This window comes from Salvelinus alpinus, chromosome 5, assembly GCF_045679555.1.
Source record: "Salvelinus alpinus chromosome 5, SLU_Salpinus.1, whole genome shotgun sequence".
NCBI classification, from domain to species: Eukaryota; Metazoa; Chordata; class Actinopteri; order Salmoniformes; family Salmonidae; genus Salvelinus; species Salvelinus alpinus.
Window position 1 is genome coordinate 78,544,680 of NC_092090.1, and position 24,368 is coordinate 78,569,047.

At 43.4% G+C, this 24,368-nt stretch overlaps 1 protein-coding gene across 1 annotated transcript in view; it reads right to left on the bottom strand.

The window, feature by feature from the left end:
- The window catches only part of LOC139576869 (syntaxin-2-like), a 155,118-nt gene that overhangs the window by 45,050 nt on the left and 85,700 nt on the right, over positions 1-24,368 (bottom strand). The window contains exon 12 of the mRNA XM_071403415.1: positions 4,507-4,596. Within this exon, the coding sequence (XP_071259516.1) occupies positions 4,507-4,596 (90 nt within the window). The remainder of the gene's footprint in view (positions 1-4,506; positions 4,597-24,368) is intronic.

Sequence of the window (24,368 nt, forward strand, 5' to 3'; positions counted from 1 at the left end):
GAAAGGCTGTTGTGTCTCAGCTAAGTAGGCCAGATAGGACTAAACAGTATGGTGGGAGTGCAAATGGGAGGTGCAGTTATATTACCATGCTCCGCCCCTTCTCAGTAGTCTTCTCGTCACTCTAAGAGACGATGATAAGGAACACAACGGTGCAGGCGAGGCGATGGAAGGTCTAATATCCGCACATGCACCCTGCAGAGTGCTTCCCTCATATCCGCCTCAGTGATAAATCTGACGGATGGCTGTCTTGTCTGAGAGCCTAGTGTCCTGATAAGACATTAATAACCAGCATCCCCCTCCTCAACTCCCTCCACACCCAACAGCTACCTGACAATCAATTCCTCCAGGAAATTGCCTTAGTGTCGATACAGAGGACATACGATGATTGATACAGAGGACCCCTGTCTTGGTGTTATCAGCTGGGCAGGAAGGAAGGTCTGATGTGTGAGGAGCTCACAGGAAGTGCTCTAATACGATCAGAGGCTCAGGGTTCTAGCCATGTTACAGATGAGACAGGAGACACTAGCAGCTTCAACATCAGCACTATGCTTATGGAAAATAAACACATTCATTTATATAACAGGAGAGAGAGAGGCCAGGGCAGCTCTGGCAGTATGCCACTGTGATGCAAACAGCCCTCTGATAAGACAGGAAGTGTAAAGACAGAGCCCAAGCCCACCGCCTTTTATTATGAAAACCCCTGATCATTTAGTCCAGGGATCATCAACTTTTTCTAGAGCGGATGGTCATGGAACCGGAACATAATTACCAATCATTTGTAGACTGCAAATTGACCGCAAGAAGGCCAAACAGACATGTTTGACTAAAACATAATCAGTTCAAACCTTGCTTACATTTGTACAGTTGAAGTCGGAAGTTTACATACACCTTAACCTGAGTTTGAATGTATTTGGCTTTCACAATTCCTGACATTTAATCCTAGTAACAATTCCCTGTTTTAGGTCAGTTAGGATCAGCACTTTATTTTAAGAATGTGAAATGTCAGAATAATTGTAGAGAGAGTGATTTATTTCAGTTTATTTCTTTCATCACATTCCCAGTGGGTCAGAAGTTTACATACATTCAGTTAGTATTTGGTAGCATTGCCTTTAAATTGTTTAACGTGGGTCAAACGTTTCGGGTAGCCTTCCACAAGCTTCCCACAATAAGTTGGGTGAATTTTGGCCCATTCCTCCTGACAGAGCTGGTGTAACTGAGTCAGGTTTGTAGGCCTCCTTGCTCGCACACGCTTTTTCAGTTCTGCCCACAAATGGGATTGAGGTCAGGGCTTTGTGATGGCCACCCAAATACCTTGACTTTGTTGTCCTTAAGGCATTTTGCCACAACTTTGGAAGTATGCTTGGGGTCATTGCCCATTTGGAAGACCCATCTGGAGATGTTGCTTCAATATATCCACATAATTTTCCTGCCTCATGATTCCATCTATTTTGTGAAGTGCACCAGTCCCTCCTACAGCAAAGCACCCCCACAACATGATGCTGCCACCCTTGTGCTTCACGGTTCGGATGGTGTTCTTCGGCTTGCAAGCCTCCACCTTTTTCCTCCAAACATAACGATGGTCATTATGGCCAAACAGTTCTATTTTTGTTTCATCAGACCAGAGGACATTTCTCCAAAAAGTACGATCTTTGTCCGCATGTGCAGTTGCAAACCGTAGTCTGGCTTTTTTAGGGCAGTTTTGGAGCAGTGGCTTCTTCCTTGCTGAGTGGCCTTTCAGGTTATGTCGATATAGGACTCGTTTTACTGTGGATATAGATCATTTTGTATCTGTTTCCTCCAGCATCTTCACAAGGTCCTTTGCTGTTGTTCTGGGATTGATTTGCACCAAAGTACGTTCATCTCTAGGAGACAGAAAGCGTCTCCTACCTGAGCGGTATGATGGCTGCGTGGTCCCATGGTGATTATACTTGCGTACTATTGTTTGTACAGATGAACGTGGTACCTTCAGACGTATGGAAATTGCTCCCAAGGATGAACCAGACTTGTGGAGGTCTACCATTTTTTTTTCTGAGGTCATGGCTGATTTCTTTTGATTTTCCCATGATGTCAAGCAGAGGCACTGACTTTGAAGGTAGGCCTTGAAATACATCCATAGGTACACCTCCAATTGACTCAAATGATGTCAATTAGCCTATCAGAAGCTTCTAAAGCCATGACATCATTTTCTGGAATTTTCCAATCTGTTTAAAGGCACAGTCAACTTAGTGTATGTAAACTTCTCACCCACTATAATTCTGATACAGTGAACTATAAGTGAAATAATCTGTCTGTAAACAATTGTTGGAAAAATTACTTGTGTCATGCACAAAGTGGATGTCCTAACTGACTTGCCAAAACTATAGTTTGTTAACAAGAAATTTGTGGAGTGGTTGAGAAACAAGTTTTAATGACTCCAACCTAAGTGTATGTAAACTTCCGACTTCAACTGTATATATGATCACGTCATGTCTCTCTACTTGTGAATAGATTTCTTAAATTAAAAGGACTTGGAGCTGATTTCCTGGTGGGGTTTTTTTTACAGTATTTTATGTCCATTAATGAAAGAAAAGAAAAGACAAATAAATAAATAAATGGGGGGGGGGGAAATGGGGGGGCTACTGAAAACTTGGGGGCCAAATAAAACCACCCGCGGGGTCGCCAGTTGGGGAACCCTGATTTAGTCCCAGTCACATTTAGTCCCAGTCCCAGAGAGTGGAATGGAGTGAACCCCTGAGACAGTGTGTGCGTAGGTTTCATTGTGTAGTCATAAATCATAGCAGCACATTGCAGCCACAGATAGAACAAAGAGACAGATATTTCACTGGATGTATAGATCTGAAGCATCCGGTTGGCATTTCCCCTCACCACCAAATATGGTAATGAGAGGAAGACGAGTGGCCGGCAGTGAGAGAAGATTAAACATTTGATCTCAATATAGTTTTCTGTTTCCAAAACTAGAATGTTACGAACAGAGTGGACAAATTTTTGTAGACTTTACCCTTCGCCAAAGTAAATAAAATGGTGTTGTTTAAGTTTTAAAAAATGGTGTTGTTTGGAAGGAGTGCAAGGGCGGATTGAGTTATTGCACACGTGCAAATCTCAGAGTAAGTGTTCCCTAATGGAAATATTCAAATATATGCAGAACACGTAAATATGATCTCACTAGCTCATGCTGTGCTCTGCCCAAATCCTTCCTTGTTCTGTCCGCTATGATTCATTTGCTCCATTGGAGACGACAGGCTGTGGTTTATATTGGGTTAGTTATTGTCTTTTTATTATTAGTTAGACTGTCTTGTACACATTCACAGCTAAAAGCAGAATTGCAGTATACAGACAAAAAGAAAAAAGGTGAAAAAAGTGTAGAGTAAAGTCTAGTCTTGACAGGTTCAGATGGTGCCTGTTCTTGGTGATGTCTCTAGTCTTGACAGGTTCAGATGGTGCCTGTTCTTGGTGATGTCTCTAGTCTTGACAGGTTCAGATGGTGCCTGCTCTTGGTGATGTCTCTAGTCTTGACAGGTTCAGATGGTGCCTGCTCATGGTGATGTCTCTAGTCTTGACAGGTTCAGATGGTGCCTGCTCATGGTGATGTCTCTAGTCTTGACAGGTTCAGATGGTGCCTGTTCTTGGTGATGTCTCTAGTCTTGACAGGTTCAGATGGTGCCTGTTCTTGGTGATGTCTCTAGTCTTGACAGGTTCAGATGGTGCCTGCTCTTGGTGATGTCTCTAGTCTTGACAGGTTCAGATGGTGCCTGCTCATGGTGATGTCTCTAGTCTTGACAGGTTCAGATGGTGCCTGTTCTTGGTGATGTCTCTAGTCTTGACAGGTTCAGATGGTGCCTGTTCTTGGTGATGTCTCTAGTCTTGACAGGTTCAGATGGTGCCTGCTCATGGTTAAGGTCATTCTGCTGGCAGCCCAGTTGGATGGTACAAAGGAGGGACAGGTTTGATGATGATGGTGGTGCTTGAGTTAAGCTAGCTGGTCCTGATGTTGTTTTCAGTCCTCAGCGCTCTGTAGCAACTGTACAACTCCTCCATTAGCAATGTGTAGCACCAACTTGGGTGATGCTTCTTCTTCTGATGCTGATACAGGCACTAAAAGCTCACCAAACATCAGTCCAGTATATAAAGTCACCCTCATACTATGAGGGAGCGCTCTCTGCCATCTCCACACTGCAGTTCTCTCACTTTGGTTGAAAATAGAAGCCGGTGCTGTGCATCTCTTGAATGCAGTGGACAGTTAGCTATAGAGCTAGTTTAGCAAACCAAACAAATCCATCTGCCATAAATTCTGCCACTCTGTTGGTCAAGGCAACTAAATATATTCGATCAAAATTCAATGAGTTATCAAACAAATAATTAAACAAATAATTAAAAAACACTTAAATAATTGAAAAACACTTAAATCAGCTAAATATGTACAATGTTTACAGGAGCTCTCAGACTACACTGCCATTACAGCGCCATGGCAACCATCTGTGGCATGGCGTTCTCTCCTACAGTACCTACCTGCTCATTTTGGACTGGCTTTTTGCTATTGTTGAACAAGTGGTGACTCAAGTGCTTTTTCTCCTTGAGCACATCTTGAAGCTCATTCTCCTGGACAGAGAGGGAAGAGAGAGCAGATAGAGAACAGTGTTTAGACCTCAGAGGAGAGGAGCTCCTGATTATGCCAGTAGAGTAAGCTGCTGCTGGCCTCAACAGAGCAGACATGTTGCAGCCATAGGTGCTGCATTATTCATCCACTGGTGGTTTGCTCATCTGTCCTAGGAAGCATCCCACTGGGCACGCACTGGTTGAATCAACGTTGCTTCCACGTTATTTAAATGAAATGTGGAATAGACATTGTGGAATAACCAACGTGGAATAGACATTGAACTGACGTCTGTGCCCAGTGGGATGACTAAAGGAACAACATGCCTTCATGAAAAACCAACATTTTCATGGCAGTTTATAAAAACACAAACGCCAGATCTTACTGCAATGCGTTAGATGTAGTTGGTGGGAAGAGAAACAGCTAGAAAAAAATTGTATATTTAACCAAGTAATGTTTCCACTGACACCAAATGCAAATAAGATTTGCATTTTTATACCCACTCTAGACACTCATGGCATCCTCCCCCACCCTTCTTCCCACTAAGTGTGTCAGGGGGAGATTAAAAAACATCCATTCTTTGCAGAGGAGGAAAACGTAATTAGATTCAATCAACAGCCATGAGGGTGCCGCAGATGCAATTTGGAGTGTCAACTGGAGAACTTCTCTCTTTTGTGATGTGCAGTTCACTTTTACTACAGCGGCAGGCAAAGCAAAGGCAGTGTTGTTCTGCAAGGATCTAAGAAGCCTTCGCCGCTCATGCACAATAGATTAACTTAAGTACAGGGTGTCTTTTAATGGCTATTGACAGTGCACTGTGTTGCCCTGGAATCTTCTGGTGTTTTACTTATGAAGGTCAGACATGTTGGTATAGAGGACAAATGTGAACTGTAAAGACACTCACATACCAGCACAGAGGCACAAACGCGTGCGTGCGCGCACACACACACACACACACACACACACACACACACACACACACACACACACACACACACACACACACACACACACACACACACACACACACACACACACACACACACACACACACACACCTACCCACCCTAACAGAGAGATATCACACCATAGAGCTCTCAGACTCAACTCTGGACCTCGAAGCCAGTTCCACAATGTTTTTTCATTCTACCCCTCTAATCAGGGACGGATTTAGACCTGGGACACCAGGTGGGTGCAATTAATTATCAAGTAGAACAGAAAACCAGCAGGCTTCGGACCTCGTAAGGTAAGAGTTGAATACCCCTACCCTAGAACATAACACATAAGACAGCAGAAATGGCCATCTGACTGCAGAGGGGGCACACTTTAAAGAGACATGTGACACCACATTGTTCTGCAGAAGTCTGGTTGTACTTCCATTCATTTCTATTCCCTCTCATCAAAAAACATTGGCGTTTCAAACAGCATCAATTCATTCAAGTCAATTCCAATCTTTCCTGTATAAGCACGTTTGCATTGGCATTTCAATACACGTATATCGATCCCTTCAACTCAGAGCTGGTGTAGGTTAGCTTTCTGAAGGACACAGGTCCAAGTGTACATGTACAGTGGGGCAAAAAAGTATTTAGTCAGCCACCAATTGTGCAAGTTCTCCCACTTAAAAAGATGAGAGAGGCCTGTAATTTTCATCATAGGTACACTTCAACTATGACAGACAAAATGAGAAAAAAAATTCCAGAAAATCACATTGTAGGATTTTTTATGAATTTATTTACAAATTATGGTGGAAAATAAGTATTTGGTCAATAACAAAAGTTTATCTCAATACTTTGTTATATACCCTTTGTTGGCAATGACAGAGGTCAAACGTTTTCTGTAAGTCTTCACAAGGTTTTCACACACTGTTGCTGGTATTTTGGCCCATTCCTCCATGCAGATCTCCTCTAGAGCAGTGATGTTTTGGGGCTATTGCTGGGCAACACGGACTTTCAACTCCCTCCAAAGATTTTCTATGGGGTTGAGATCTGGAGACTGGCTAGGCCACTCCAGGACCTTGAAATGCTTCTTACGAAGCCACTCCTTCGTTGCCCGGGCGGTGTGTTTGGGATCATTGTCATGCTGAAAGACTCAGCCATGTTTCATCTTCAATGCCCTTGCTGATGGAAGGAGGTTTTCACTCAAAATCTCACGATACATGGCCCCATTCATTCTTTCCTTTACACGGATCAGTCGTCCTGGTCCCTTTGCAGAAAAACAGCCCCAAAGCATGATGTTTCCACCCCCATGCTTCACAGGTATGGTGTTCTTTGGATGCAACTCAGCATTCTTTGTTCTCCAAACACGACGAGTTGAGTTTTTACCAAAAAGTTATATTTTGGTTTCATCTGACCATATGACATTCTCCCAATCTTCTTCTGGATCATCCAAATGCTCTCTAGCAAACTTCAGACGGGCCTGGACATGTACTGGCTTAAGCAGGGGGAAACGTCTGGCACTGCAGGATTTGAGTCCCTGGCGGCGTAGTGTGTTACTGGTGGTAGGCTTTGTTACTTTGGTCCCAGCTTTCTGCAGGTCATTCACTAGGTCCCCCCGTGTGGTTCTGGGATTTTTCCCCACCGTTCTTGTGATCATTTTGACCCCACGGGGTGAGATCTTGCGTGGAGCCCCAGATCGAGGGAGATTATCAGTGGTCTTGTATGTCTTCCATTTCCTAATAATTGCTCCCACAGTTGATTTCTTCAAACCAAGCTGCTTACCTATTGCAGATTCAGTCTTCCCAGCCTGGTGCAGGTCTACAATTTTGTTTCTGGTGTCCTTTGACAGCTCTTTGGTCTTGGCCATAGTGGAGTTTGGAGTGTGACTGTTTGAGGTTGTGGACAGGTGTCTTTTATACTGATAACAAGTTCAAACAGGTGCCATTAATACAGGTAACAAGTGGAAGACAGAGGAGCCTCTTAAAGAAGAAGTTACAGGTCTGTGAGAGCCAGAAATCTTGCTTGTTTGTAGGTGACCAAATACTTATTTTCCACCATAATTTGCAAATAAATTAATTAAAAATCCTACAATGTGATTTTCTGGATTTTTTTTTCTCATTTTGTCTGTCATAGTTGAAGTGTACCTATGATGAAAATTACAGGCCTCTCTCATCTTTTTAAGTGGGAGAACTTGCACAATTGGTGGCTGACTAAATACTTTTTTGCCCCACTGTATATGATGTGAGACCAACAGAGACCAACTGAAAACAAAACAGAGATGCTGCTGCATCATTAATGCTGAGTGAGGAGTCATCATAACAATAAGAGACACTGTATGCGCTGAATGCACTAGCGCCATCTCTGCCAAGCTGAGGCTAGCAACACCAGAGAGATTGGCAGAGTGAGATGTTCTAGCTACACCCAATACTCTGATTATTAATTTCACAGAATGATTTGTAATGCTTGTAGATTGTCTGAAAAATACCGTAGTGAACAGGCAAACCAGACAATAGCTGGAATTCCCAGTCTTCTCACAATGTTTGGATGTCATTTGCAATGGGCAGGCCGATCAGTTATCAATCTTCCATAAACTTTGGTTTGACTAATAACTATATAAAATGACAAAGAGCAAATGAAGACAATGACGCCGGGTATATCTGTGCCACAAAATAAATTGTGTATTTGAAGCTTTGCCAATGGGGAGGTCATAAAAATGTATTATATTAATTCTTCAGGGTGGATTCAAGGAAGCCTTGTGAATAATGTATTTAGACTAAGGCTCAGAGGGTAATTAGGCACATGTGTGGAATAACTGAATCTGCCCTACTGTTAAAAGACTATCAGAGAGGAGCCAGCCATCCAGCCGACCATGTGTGTAACCAGACAGAGAGTGGCTGGGTCTGGGCTGAGGCTGGATCTGGGCTGGGTGGACACTGTTCTGGGTGGCTAATTAGACCAGGGCTGAGGAATGGATTCTCTCTCTCTGTCTCTCCACCAAGCAGCCAACACTGACCTTTCTAAGAGGGGAACTGTCCTTCTCCTGTGTTCTCATTCAGATGACTGTTCATGGGCAATTCCATGGTAACGGAATTAGCTGAGACCAACTTTCCCTCTAAACTGCAGGTGGAGGCGCAGTAGCGCGAGATTACCGCGCAGCTCCCCAAACAGCCTCGCAGAAGACATATCAGCCCACAGAAATAAGCACGAGTTTGAACATCACTCAACTTTCTAGAGCTGTGGTCACCAACCAGTCAATCGCGATCAACTGGTCGATCTCCAAGGCATTCCTCGTCGATCGACAAACATTTCAGTAAAAAAAATCTATAAATCCTTAGGTGCACTCGATTAAGCTGCCCTGCGCGCATGGGTAGGCGAACTGTTGCCATTTCTAACTATTTCATGTGTCTGAAGGTAAACTCTACCTTCCCGGCAGGCCCAGGGAGCATATCAAGTGCACTATAGGCCTACCGCTGGCCAATCGGATGGCTCAGATTACAGTGTCGGCAGTAATGTAGCAGGCATAAAAGAAAGTGAAGAGATGCTGTTTTTATGAGTGAGCTCATGTTTAAATTCTTACTCAGCACTGTCAACACTTTGTATTCAACACTTTTATAAGCCATAAAATTCCCGTTCTTCCTATTTTCCCTCAGTACTGTAGCAGTAAAAGGCGCTGCCAGGTCACTCTGACGTCTGCCTTCATCCGTGCAGCATATATGGTGATACGGCCTCTGCAGAAGTCAGGGCATTCATACTTCTAGCGCTTCACCGAGCAGCGCAGAGCTGTTGTGAAGGAAGTTGTCAAGGAAGTGAGTTTATACAGGACTTCTCGCCCTCACCTACCGTCAACCAATCAATGACACTCCAGAAGGTGTATTCTCTTCTCTTCAAGCCATTCTGATGATTTACTTCTGTCTTTTGGGTTGTTGTCCTGTTGCATCACCTAACTTCTGTTGAGCTTCAATTGGCTAACAGATAGCCTTACATTCTTCTGCAAAATGTCTTGATAAACTGATGATAGCAAGCTGTCCAGGCCCCGAGGCAGCAAAGCAGCACCAAACCATGATGCTCCCTCCACCATACTTTACAGTTGGGATGAGGTTTTGATGTTGGTGTGCTGTGCCTTTTTTTCTCCACACATAGTGTTGTGTGTTCCTTCCAAACAACACAACTTTAGTTTAATCTGTCCACAGAATATTTTGCCAGTAGCACTGTGGAACATCCAGGTGCTATTTTGCAAACTTCAGATGTGCAGCAATGTTTTTTTGGGCCAGCAGTGGCTTCTCCGTGGTGTCCTCCAATGATCACCATTCTTGTTTAGTGTTTTACGTATTGTAGACTCGTCAGCAGAGATGTTAGCATCTTCCAGAGATTTCTGTAAGTCTTTAGCTGACACTCTAGGATTCTTCTAAACCTCAATGAGCATTCTGCACTCTGCTCTTGCAGTCATCTTTGCAGGGCGGCCACTCCTAGGGAGAGTAGCAACAGTGCTGAAATTTCACAATTTATAGACAATTTGTCTTACCGTAGACTGACTTTTAGAGATATTTTTGTAACCCTTTCTAGCTTTATGCAAGGCAACAATTAATCTTAGGTCTTCTGAGATCTATTTTGTTTGAGGCATGGTTCAGATCAGGCAATGCTTCTTATGAATAGCAACCTCAAATTTTGTGAGTGTTTTTTATGGGGCAGGGCAGCTCTAACCAAAAACTCCAATCTCATCTCATTGATTCGACTCCAGGTTAGTTGACTCCTGACTTCAATTAGCTTTTGAAGAAGTCATTAGCCTAGGGGTTCACATACTGTTCCCAACCTACACTGTGAATGTTTAAATGATGCATTCAATATAGACAAGAAAAATACAATAATTTGTGTTATTAGTTTAAGCACACTGTTTGTCTATTGTTGTGACTTAGATAAAGATCAGATCAAATTTGATGTCACATTTATGCAGAAATCCAGGTAATTCCAAAGGGTTCACATACTTTTTTTGCCCCTGTATATGGAGCACTCTGCATTGTTACAACATTTGAGAGCTGCACAGCGAAGCGGTACAGAGCTCAAATTGGCCTCTGCGTGCCTCCGGAGGCTATTGCGTCCCACCATCCATTCGGCGCCTCCGACCACAGTCGGATCAAGCATACAGGTTGTTATGAATGAACAGGAAAGTGTATCTATTGGCTTCCGTTGTTGTTATTATTAGTGGCTTGGGTCTTTTTAACATCAAGGAATATTTCACTTTCTCTGTTCATAGGAGTAACAAAATGTATGTGTTTATGAGGCAGAAATAATGCAGTGCGACGTGAGTTTTGCCATAAGCTGGAAGACAGTGTCCCTTTTTGGTCAGTGTCAGTGGAGGAAAGGGAGAATGGAGGTATGTTGAGAGGCGGACACACAGCTCTAGTCTGCTGCTCTCTCCCTCCGCTGAGACTGACCATCAGATGCAGGCAACATCAGCCCAGTAAAATAAAAATAAAAGCGAATGATTTAAATGTATGCTCACTCAGCTGTGCCTCAGAAGTAAAACAACAACGGATCTATTACCAGTGTGATCATATAGCCTACCTCAAATTGTGAATTTTTTTTTTTTTAATGGCCCAAACAACAATGCATTGACAGGGCAATTCAAGCAAAGCCAATGTGCGGTGATAATGTATTGGGCTTATAGCTTACTGCACAAACATTGTTCTTTGTGTTTGTAAACAATTCCTGAATAGTGGAGTGTTCAGATGTAATATAGCCTTCATGACCACAGAAACATGCTGCATTTCACACACCAACATATCAGTTTATCTGTGAGAGAGAAATAAACACACACCCTTAGAAGAAACCATATCAACAACCATGCTGCTAACAAATTCCTCTGTTTCCCATCTGTATGCTGTATGCCAAACCATGGTGACATTACAAACCCTTACCAAGAAGATTACTATGAGGCCAATAGCTGGATTAAGTAAAATTATCAAATTGTATTAGTCACATACACATGGTTAGCAGATGTTATTGCGAGTGTAGCGAAATGCTTGTGCTTCTAGTTCCGACAATGCAGCAATATCTAACAACTAATCTAACAATTCCACAACAAATATCTAATACACACACACATCTAAGTAAAGGAATGGAATACGAATATATACATATAAATATATTGATGAGCAATGACTGTGAGGCATAGGCAAGATGCAATAGATGGTATAAAATACAGTATATACATATGAGATGAGTAATGCAAGATATGTAAACATTAAAATGATATTATTAAAGTGGCATTATTAAATCAAATAAAATTGTATTGGTCACATACACATGTTTAGTAGATGTTAATGCGGGTGTAGCGAAATGCTTGTGCTTCTAACTGTCACACCCTGACCATAGAGAGCTTTTTATTCTCTATGTTGGTTGGGTCGGGGTGTGACTAGGGTGGGTCATCTAGGTGTTTGTGTGTCTATGTTGGCCTGTTATGGTTCCCAATCAGAGGCAGCTGTTTATCGTTGTCTCTGATTGGGGATCATATTTAGGCAGACATTTCCCCTTTGTGGGATCTTGTCTATGGATAGTTGCATGTCAGCACTATTATTAGCTTCACGTTTCGTTTGGTATTTTGTTGTTTTTGTTCGGTGTTCATTTAATAAAGGAAAATGTACGCCTACAACGCTGCACCTTGGTCCATTCCTTTCAACGAGCGTGACACCAACAGTGCAGTAATATCTAACAAGTAATATCCAACAGTTTTACAACATATACCCCAAATACACGTAAATCTAAGTAAGGAATGGATTAAGAATATGTATACATATATGTCAGAGCGGCATTGTCGGGAAATGTTATAGTTAGGGATGGACATTTCTGGATTTTTGGTGGCCTTCCTAAGCCGGGATTCAGACACGGCTAGGACATCCGGGTTGGCAGAGTGTGCTAAAGCAGTGAATAAAACAAACTTAGGGAGGAGGCTTTTAATGTTAACATGCATGAAACCAAGGCTTTTACGGTTACAGAAGTCAACAAATGAGAGTGCCTGGGGAATGGGAGTGGAGCTAGGCGCTGCAGGGCCTGGATTAACCTCTACATCACCAGAGGAACAGAGGAGGAGTAGGATAAAGGTATGGCTAAACGCTATACGAACTGGTCGTCTAGTGGGTTCAAAACAGAGAGTAAAAGGAGCAGGTTTCTGGGCGCGGAAGAATAGATTCAAGGCTTAATGTACAGACAAGGGTATGGTAGGATGTGAATACAGTGGAGATAAACCTAGGCATTGAGTGACGATGAGAGAGGTTTTGTCTCTAGAGGTCACCGCATGTGTGGGAGGTGGAACAAAAGGGCTAGCTAAGGCATATTGAGCAGGGCTGGAGGCTCTACAGGGAAATAAGACAATAATCACTAACCAAAACAGCATTGGACAAGGCATATTGACATTAGGGAGAGGCATGTGTAGCCGAGTGATCATAGGGTCCAGTGAGTAGCTAGTTGGGCTGGACACACAGCGATTCAGACAGCTAGCGCGCCGGGGCTAGCAGGCTAGCAGAAGGGCCTTAGGGGGACGTCGCGACGGAAGAGTCTGTTGTAGCCCCCTCGGACGGTTACGTCGGCAAACCAGTCGTGATAGATCGGCAGGGCTCCGTGTAGGCAGTAAAAGGGTCCAGAACAATTGGCAAAATAGGTATTGTAGCCCAAGAAATTGGCAGATGGACCTTTTCAGCTAACAGTCCGATATGCTCTAGACTGCTAGCGGGCCGCGGCTAGCAAATGGGCCTTCAGGGGACGTCGCGACGGAGGAGCCTGTTGAAACCCCCTCGGGCGGATTACGTCAGTAGACCAGTCGTGATGGATCGGCGGGACTCCGAGTCGGCAGAAAAAGTGGTCCAGGTCAATTGGCAAAATAGGTATTGTAGCGGAGTGGCTGATAGACCTCTTCAACTAGCCGGGAGATGGGCCTAGCACTAGGTTAGCTCCAGGCTAACTGGTGCATGCTACGGGACAGAGACGTAGTATAGAATACAATACAGTATATACTGTACATATGAAATGGGTGATGCAATATGTAAACACAATTTAAAAGTGACTAAGATACCGTAGAATAGTGTAGAGTGCAGTTTATACATATGAGATGAGTAATGCCAGATACGGACACATTATTAAAGTGGCTAACGATCCTTTTCTAAAAGTGGCCAGTGATTCCTAATCTATGTCAATAGGCAGCAGCCTCTGATGTGCTAGTGATGGCTGTTTAGCAGTCTGATGGCCTTGAGATCGAAGCTGTTTTTCATTCTCTCGGTCCCAGCTTTGATGCACCTGTACTGACCTCGTCTTCTGGATGATATTGGGGTGAACAGGCAGTGACTTGGGTGGTTGATGTCCTTGATGATCTTTTTGGCCTTCCTATAGCATCGGGTGCTGTAGGTGTCCAGGAAGGCGGGAAGTTTGCCACCGGTAATGCGTTGAGCAGACCGCACCACCCTCTGGAGAGCTTTGCGGCTGTGGGTGGTGCAGTTACCGTACCAGGCGTTGATACAGCCTAACAGGATGCTCTCAATTGTGCATCTGTAAAGGTTTGTGAAGGTTTTAGGTGTTAAGCCAAATTTCTTTAGCCTCCTGAGGGTGGCTTCACCACACTGTCAGCCTGATACCTCACACATTCCCTTAGTTTACTGAGCAAATGGCTATATTATTGTTTATTTCAGTTGAACTAAATTAAGTCTAATGTTTTGACTTCTTGGTTATCCAGTAGTTGATAAGACAAGCTGCCTCATAGATCATGTTGTTTTAACAGGCTTCTGTACTGTGTGTGCAGAGATTAATATTGGGGTGTTAGTATGGCTAATGACCATCACCAAGGTGACTGTCCTTATGGGCTGTGACATGCTTTATTCCACATCAATGAACAGGGCAGCAGTAAAATACTCTGTTCCTGGGTACTACTGGGTAGGATGAGGTGCCAGATGGCCCTGCCACTTAACACTGTTACTCACTATACTACACATTCTATTACACACTCCAACATCGAGTGTTTGGTTTTTACTCAAATTTGTGCTATGCTAATAGCAAAATATAGTTTAGGCAGTCTTTAATTTCATACTGGGATATGCTACCATCTGTCACGTTCTGACCATAGTTCTTTTGTATTTTCTTTGTTTTAGTTTGGTCAGGGCGTGAGTTGGGTGGGTTATCTATGTTTTGTGTTTCTATGTTGGGTTTGTTGTTTGGCCTGATATTGTTCTCAATCAAAGGCAGGTGTTTGTCATTGTCTCTGATTGGGAACCATATTTAGGTAGCCTGTTTTGTCTTTTGGTTTGTGGGTGTTTGTCTTCCGTGTCAGTGTTTGTCGCCACACGGTACTGTTTCGTTTGTTCATCGTTTATTGTTTTGTTTAGTGTTCTGAGTTTGAATTAAAATCATCATCATGAACACTTACCACGCTGCGCTTTGGTCCGATCCTTCTACCACCACAGGCGATCGTTACACCATCCCAGTAAAAAACCACCAGAGAGATACAGTATATTATCAAACTGATACTCAGCAATACAAAAACACATTTCTCAGATCCCAGATAAAGAGAAGCGAGGCTGGCATGGTCTGACGAGTGCACTGAAATGACCCTATCTCTGCATCTACGTTCATCTGGAGAGGAACACAGAGAGGTTGGCCAGCATAGACCAAACAGACTGACACTAATGCCTGCCCCCCCATCTCCTCTACTCTCACATGGACTGCTTGCCTCTGGTCGTGTCTCTGTGTCTGCCCAGCTGCCTGGCTGTGTTTCTGTTACTCTGTAAACTTAGTCTATGAGGAGATAAGAGCAGCTCTCAAGTCTCTGTAAAGGCTAGCCTGCCTGCCATTTATGTACGTCATTTGGGGACAGTTTCTCCTCTGGGTAATTCCCGGGGACTGAGGAGGTTGACATTGGGGGCAGACAGGACAGGAAAGGGGAGCAGCGTGGTGGAGTGGAGTGCTGCTGTGCTGTGGGGAGGGAACATACTGTAAGTAGGAGCACGCAGAGCACACAGCCTTAATGGAGTGTTTATTTGGGGCAGAGCACCACACACAAAGTCAGGCCCACTAAAGAGGAGTGCCTTGGGGCAGCGAGCAGTGAATTCTAATGGTCCAGCTGCAAACAGGCAGCACCATTTAGCTTACTGATGGACCCTTACCCTACAGCACTCTGCAGACCTCCACAGGAAAATAATGCACACAAAGTGTTGCTTAAATCAGTCCATCTACATTATTCTGGGCTTACTTTCTAAACAGGTTGGCATGTATAATACATCCGGCAATGACAAAACTATGCATATACAATTACTATAGAATAATATGAATAACAAATACAATGACAGTACAAATGTCATGCTTAAACTAGTCTCTTGTGACAGACTTAACAGAAACGTAAACAAATGTCATCAAATCGAGTAGCTAGCTAGCGCACACAACAGTTGGTTCTGGGTTAAGAAATTATGCTTAAACTGATATGATGAGACATGAGCTGTAGTCAGACATGCACTCAGTTGCACCTGACAACAGCTGAAATAAGTATTTCTATATACAGTATGTTCTCTATTGAAAGAGAATATTCAACACTCAAGCTTACTGATGGACCAAGCTTCCCTCCTCATAACAGGCCCTTTAAAACTGGCAGATTGCTCATTTCAATTCCACTGTGTTGGATATTGGGGCTGAAAGGGGACTCAGCTCAGTTGGAGTGATTACCTACTGTAGATCCATCTAGGCTCCCCTGTAGTTCTGATGGGGAAACCCCACCACCACACACATACCAATATCTGTGCTGTGACGCACTGTTCTCCTGCAGTAAAGGGCAGGATGGGTCGGGGACATACCGACTGCTACTCATGGCTTCCTTCATATCTGAGATATGTGTTAGACTCAAGCAATTTAAAACAATACAACACAAAGAGACAGATACTTCTCTAGAAAATGTTAATGCGCTATATCTAGATTTCACAGCTTATTCTAAAGCACAAAAACCTACTATGTTATTACATGTGAAATATGCAGAAGGAACTGTTCCATGAATGATATGAGAGAGCGAGAGAAAGAAAAAGAGAGAAAGAGAAATAAAGAGAGAGAGCGAAAGAGAGAGAAAGAAAAAGAGAGAGAGAGAAAGAAAGAAAGAGAGAGAGAGAAAAGAGAGAGAGAGAAAGCGTTTTAAATAGCCCCACCAAAAGCCCGCACTATCCATCCTGATGAAATACTGTATATGTTTGAAAATGTCAAGGTTAGGGAGAAAGGCTCCTCTTTAAATGCCTTCCAGAGTAGTCAGAGTGGATTACTCTCTCAGCACTGGCTGCTTTCTGCCTTGTCCTTTCTTCCCTCCCTGACCCTTTGTATAGAGCCAAGGCCAGCCCAGAAGGCACACTGACATTTCTGCTACTTTCTGAGAAACGTTCCTGGGGGTGCAGAGGCAGCAGAGAGGAAGCAGAGGAGAGAGGAAGCAGAGAGAGCAAGAGGGGAGAGGCAGAGAGAAAGGCATAGAGGGAGGAAGAGGAGAGAGGTAGAGAGAGAGGCAGAGAGAGAGGAAGAGGAGAGAGGCAGAGAGAAAGGCATAGAGGGAGGAAGAAGAGAGAGGCAGAGAGAGGCAGAGAGAGGCAGAGAGAGGCAGAGAGAGAGGCAGAGAGAGGCAGAGAGAGGCAGAGAGAGGCAGAGAGCAGCACATGGGAGCAGAGTGGTGTAACACACCACTGACCTCCTCCTGTGAACAACCATGACATCTACACAGCATGAACTTTACTGTATACATCAGTGCCAACATATCCAGGGCCCATCTTACTAGCTAAGTGTACAGTATATCTCTATAATGTATTATAGCTAGTACAATATATATAGTGTGGAAATTGTCGTCTGTGCAAAGAGCAGAATAAACACGAATGCATAGCGTACATCCTCGCATTATCAGAATGCAGCACAGTGTTCATTTGTTTATGCTACACATGCAAATCCCATTAATGTGAGCCTATTTTTTCATTTCTATAATCACCGCTAGAATGCCAGCAGTGTGACACACACCACAGTAGAGCACAGCTCATCTTCTCTGGGGAGCTCTGTGTGTACGTGATGATATGGGGCAACGCTGTCTCGCGCTCCCTCTTCTCTCAGGTACAAATCAATTGGACTGAGACTCATGGCCTTTCAGCGAGTGAGAGCCAGAGGTATTTTTAGAGCACTTACCAAAGCCTGACATGTTTGATTCTGTTTCTTCACCCCCTCAGAGCTTCACACTCCTCCCTTTCCTGCTGATCTCAGTCTCCTGAGAAGAATAAAATACTTGCTGTGTGTGGCTTCTCTGTTTTGTCAGGGACAATGACTTTAATTTAGTCATACCACGGTATGACAACAGTGTCCTGAGAGAAAACAGACTGACAGTGAGACTAGTCAGTGGAGGACAGAGACTTTCCTTTATTCAGTGCTGTCTCAGAGTGTGTGAGAGTATGTGTGTGTGTGCATGTGAGAGAGGGGCAAGAGAGATAGAGGGAGGAAGAGTCCATTCAACTCCTTTCTTCTTCATCCACATGCCATCATAAAGGTGTCAACCACCTGCCTCCCAAGTCTGTGAGACTCAACGTTTACACCGAATGTCCAACATAAGCAAGGAAAGATATTAAATAGCTTGGCCCCTCAGAGAGGTCTGAGTTACAATACCATGCTCTCTGCAGAGTCCCTCCTTTGAAACACAGTGAGATACAAGCTCCAACAAAGCCTCCATTTCCAGCAGCCTCTCTTCCACCAGGCCAGGTAGCATCCACCTGATAGCTGCTGATACTCCTTCCCCACATGAGGTGTGTTTCCCAGTCAAGCCCCTGGGGTCTTTCAAAGCTGGTTTTCACATCACCCATCTATCGATCAGCTGCATAATTGAGTTGTCAATTGAACGACAATACGTAGTTACAGAGAACAACAATACGTAGTTACAGAGAACAACAATACGTAGTTACAGAGAACAACAATACGTAGTTACAGAGAACAACAATACGTAGTTACAGAGAACAACAATACGTAGTTACAGGGAACAACAATACGTAGTTACAGGGAACAACAATACGTCGTTAGAGAATAACGATACGTCGTTACAGAGAATAACGATACATCGTTACAGAGAACAACGATACGTCGTTACAGAGAACGGCGATACGTCGTTACAGAGAACGACGATACGTCGTTACAGAGAACGACGATACGTCGTTACAGAGAACGACGATACGTCGTTACAGAGAACGACGATACGTCGTTACAGAGAACGACGATACGTCGTTACAGAGAACGACAATACGTAGTTACAGAGAACGACGATACATAGTTACAGAGAACGACAATACGTAGTTACAGAGAACGACAATACGTAGTTACAGAGAACGACAATACGTAGTTACAGAGAACGACAATACGTAGTTACAGAGAACGACAATACGTAGTTACAGAGAACGACAATACGTAGTTAAAGAGAACGACAATACGTAGTTACAGAGAACGACGATACGTAGTTACAGAGAACGACGATACGTAGTTACAGAGAACGACGATACGTAGTTACAGAGAACGACAATACGTAGTTACAGAGAACGACAATACGTAGTTACAGAGAACGACAATACGTAGTTACAGAGAACGACAATACGTAGTTACAGAGAACGACAATACGTAGTTACAGAGAACGACAATACGTAGTTACAGAGAACGACAATACGTAGTTACAGAGAACGACAATACGTAGTTACAGAACAACAATACATAGTTACAGAGAACGACAATACGTAGTTAAAGAGAACGACAATACGTAGTTAAAGAGAACGACAATAGGTAGTTACAGAGAACGACAATACGTAGTTACAGAGAACGACAATACGTAGTTACAGAGAATAACAATACGTAGTTACAGAGTACAACAATACGTAGTAACAGAAAACAGGTGGCATGAAAGCCAGCCTCCCATAAGTGGTCCCATGATTCACAGTTGGAAAATATGCTGCAATATTGCTGAAAGTATTCAGACCCATTGACCTTTTCCACATTTTGCTACGTTACAGCGTTATTCTAAAACGGATTTAAAAAATGTTTTTCCCTCATCAATCTACACACAATACCCCCTAATGACAAAGCGAAAAAAAAAATTGGGGAATAAATAAAAAACAGAAATACCTTATTTACATAAGTATTCAGACCCTTTGTTATGAGACTCGAAATTGAGCTCAGGTGCATCTGTTTCCATTGATCATCCTTGAGATGTTTCTACAACTTGATTGGAGTCCACCTGTGGTAAATTCAATTGATTGGACATGATTTGGAAATGCATACTCCTGTCTATATAAGGTCCCACAGTTGACAGTGCACGTCAGAGCAAAAACCAAGCCATGAGGTCGAAGGAATTGTCCGTAGAGCTCAGAGGCAGGACTGTGTCGAGGCACAGATCTGGGGAAGGGTACCCAAACATTTCTGCAGCAGTGAAGGTCCCCAAGAACACAGTTGCCTACATCATTCTTAAATGGAAGAAGTTTGAAACCACCGAGACTCTTCTTAGAGCTGACCGCCCAGCCAAACTGAGAAATCGGGTGAGAAGGGTCTTGGTCAGGGAGGTGACCAAGAACCCGATTGTCACTCTGACAGAGCTCCAGAGTCCTCTGTGGAGATGGGAGAACCTTCCAGAAGGACAACCATCTCTGCAGCACTCCACCAATCAGGCGTTTATGGTAGAGTGGCCAGACAGAAGCCACTCCTCAGTAAAAGTCACATGACAGCCTGCTTGGAGTTTGCCAAAAGGCATGTAAAGGACTCTCAGACCATGAGAAACAAGATTCTCTGGTCTGTTGAAACGAAGATTGAACTCTTTGGCCTGAATGCCAAGCGTCACATCTGGAGAAAACCTGGCACCATCTTTACGGTGATGCATGGTGGTGGTGGCATCATACTGGGGGAATGTTTTTCAGCAGCAGGGACTGGGAGACTGGTCAGGATCGAGGGATGAACGGAGCAAAGTACAGAGAGATCCTTGATGAAAACCTGCTTCAGAGCGCTCAGGAACCTCAGACTGGGGCGAAGGTTCACCTTCCAACAGGACAATGACACTAAGTACACAGCCAAGTCAATGCAGGAGTGGCTTCGGGACAAGTCTCTGAATGTCATTGAGTGGCCAAGCCAGAGGCCGGACTTGAACCCAATCGTATATCTCTGGAGAGATGTGAAAATAGCTGTGCAGCGGCGCTCCCATCCAGCCTGACAGAGCTTGAGAGGATCTGCAGAGAAAAATGGGAGAAACTCCCCAAATACAGGTTGCATAGCTTGTAGCGTCATACCCACAAGACTCGAGGCTGTAATCGCTGCTAAAGGTGCTTCAACAAAGTACTGAGTAAAGGGTCTGAATACTTATGTAAATGTGATATTTCAGTTATGTATTTTTTATACATTTGCAAAAATTTATAAAAACCTATTTTTGCTTTGTCATTATGGGGTACTGTGTGTAGACTGATGGGGGGACGACGACAATTTTTTCCATATTAGAATAAGGCTGTAACGTAACAAAATGTGGTAAAAGTCAAGGGGTCTGAATACTTTCCGAATGTACTGTACGGACGTGTGCCATTCAGAGGGTGAATGGGCAAGACAAAATATTGAAGTGAGAATTAATCCATTGCTTCTGCCTGGCACCTACTAGAGCAGGGGTGTCAAACTCATTTCGCATCGTGGGCCACATACGGCCTAGGGAGATGTCAAGTGGGCCGGACCATTAAAATTATACCATACTCTGCTATAAATAACCAAAATATCATGTCTTTCCTTTGTTTTGGTGTAAAGAAGCACAAGAACATTAGGAAAATATTGAAATTTAATGAACTATCCTTTTACAAAACATTTAATGAAACACCTCATATTTCCTTAGACAAATGTGCAATTTACTTTTATCATTCACAAATATGCATTGCAACTGATCCCACTGATTGTACAAAGGCACAAAACTTTAATTGGTACTGAAAAATATAGTAATGCACTTTAAGATTAAATGAGACTTTTAAAGAAAGGAATTTTTAAACCACTTACACATACGCATATAAAATCTAAATGTAATCCCTGCGTACACCTTACAAACTAAGGAGAGTGATTTTAAATGTGTAATGAAGAAAGTGTTCGCCTGTCCTGTAAATCTGTAAACTTCATACATGAAACATACATACACATACAATACATACTGAAAATTTATGGAGTTGTATGAACAGTAGAATTCCATCACACAACTTTTGTTTTGAAGCTGCTGACTAACATTAAAGTGCACATTTTTTTAAATCACCACAGTAAGGATTCATCTTCACAGAGCTGTATTCTTTCAATGCAAACCGTATCTAAGGCAGCATTTTAAAGGTGTTAGTCTAGTCTGGACTTGTATTTGTTCCTGAAACTTGGCATCTTTTGGCCTGTACAAGTGCATCAACACCAGGTGTCATGTCCTGACTAGCTGTCACTTTCAGAATCTCATTTAAGTGCTTGTTTGTGAGCCTTGAACGCATTTTTGTTTTATTGATATTCATCACTGAGAAAATTTGTTCACAAAGGTAGGTTGTCCCAAACATGCACAAAATTTTAGCAGCCAGGGCTGTTAATTTGGGGTACCCTGGTAGTAGATACTGATAAAATCTGTCCAGACCTACAGAGGCAAATTTGCCCTTCAAATCTGCATCACACTGCAAATCAATTATCTCTAGCTGAATTTCGACCGGCAGATCAGAAGCTTTAACTGTGAAAGGTGAGCGAAAAACTGAAAATTCTGTCTCAAGTTCACCAAATACCTGAAAACGTTTCTCAAACTCCCGCAGTAGTCCTGCAATTTTGTCTTTGTACCGTTTCATGTCCGCATCAGGTCTGGTCACACACACATCTCTCAGACAGGGGAAATGAGCAGGGTTGCCATTTGCCAGTTGCATCTCCCACAAAGTCAGCTTCAACTTAAATGCATGTATGTTGTCAGAAAACTGTGTGACAACTTTTTTGCGGCCTTGCAACATTTTGTTCAGATTGTTCAAGTGTTCAGTAATATCAACCAAGAATGCAAGGTCCCGTAGCCATTCCTGAGATTGTAATTCCAACACCGGTTTTCCTTTTTTCTCCATGAACTGTCCGATTTCCTCTCGTAGATCAAAGAAATGCCTCAGCACAGCGCCTCGGCTTAACCATCTCACTTCAGTGTGGTATGGCAGGCTGTGGGTAATGTTGCTGTCGCTGAGAAGTTTGTCAAACTGACGATGGTTCAGACCTCTGGACCGGATGAAATTTACAGTGCGAACAACCACCTCCATGACGTGGTCCATTTTCAGCGACTTGCAACACAATGCCTCCTGGTGCAAAATACAGTGAAATGTCCAGAAACGATCTCCTCCATTAAGGGCTTGTACTTTGTCTTTGAACTTTGTCGCGACACCTGCTTTCTTTCCGACCATGGATGGCGCGCCGTCTGTAGCCAGGCTGACAGCGCGGGACCAGTCCACTCCAACTCTGTCCAATGCAGCAACGACAGAGCCGAAAATGTCCTCGGCTGTTGTGGTGTCCATCATTGGCACCAACTCAAGAAACTCTTCAGTAACAGTCAATGTCTCATCAACTCCTCGAATAAATATGGCCAGTTGGGCCACGTCTGTGATGTCAGTGCTCTCGTCAATTGCCACGGAAAATGCAATAAATGACTTGACTCTCTGTTTCAATTGACTGTCTAAATCTGCCGATAGTTCCGAAATCCTCTCTGCTATAGTATTCCTCGTCAGGCTAATATTGGCAAAAGCTTGTCGCTTCTCGGGACATACAAGTTCAGCCGCCTTCATCATGCATCGTTTAACAAAGTCACCGTCGGAATACGGCTTCGATGCTAATGCTATTTCGCTAGCAATTAGGTAGCTGGCTTTTACCGCTGCTTCACTGACTTCTCGGCTCTGGATGAAAGTTGACTGCTGTTTCCTCAGACCCGCCAGCAATTCGTTAATCTTATCTCTTCTCAGTTGTCCTTGCAAGCCGTCATATTTTTCGCTGTGATGAGTCTCGTAGTGGCGTCGAATATTATATTCCTTCAATACCGAAACTTGTTGCAAACACACCAAGCACGAAGGTTTTCCGTGCATCTCTGTAAATAAATAGGACGTGGTCCATTTTTCTTTGAAAATTCTACACTCCTTATCTACTTTTCTCCGTTTGGATAACGACATTTTGGCTAATGAGGGTGTAGCGGAGAGGTAGAGACCAAGGTATTAACAACGTCGTAACAAGCAGCAGATGGCGCATTGATACCGTCTGCTGTTTTCAGTCTGTCTCAGTGATGCGGCTTGTCTTCTACTCTGATGGAAAGAGTGCGCCCCTTAGCGGATAATCCATGAATTGCAGCGAATAAAAAATATTAATTCCATGTCTTTTATGCATTTTTTCCACTTTCAAATTATCCTGCGGGCCTGATCGAACCTCCTTGGGGGCCGGTTCCGGCCCGCGGGCCGTATGTTTGACACCCCTGTACTAGAGTATGGTAGTAGGTGCCAGACAGAAGCAATGGATTAATTCTCAGGTGGACTGCCTGGTACAATATAAAAATGTTATATCAGCATTGACCTTTTACTAGGTCCAAGTGTCACCTCAAAATAAGTCCCCATCAAACAAATAAGGGCAAATTGAAAGCCCTAGTGTTGTTATTTCTAGCTGCAACGTTAATACAATCCAGAGCTACCATTTCAATGTATTCGACACATTTGACAGGCTTGAACACATCAAAACTCATGTCCTAACTGTGAACAGCTAATGGCCTATGTCAATATTGTTTCCTTCTGGTCTTCAGTAGATTGAGCTCCAGCTAACTGATTGCTGTGAAGTGTTAATGAGGAATG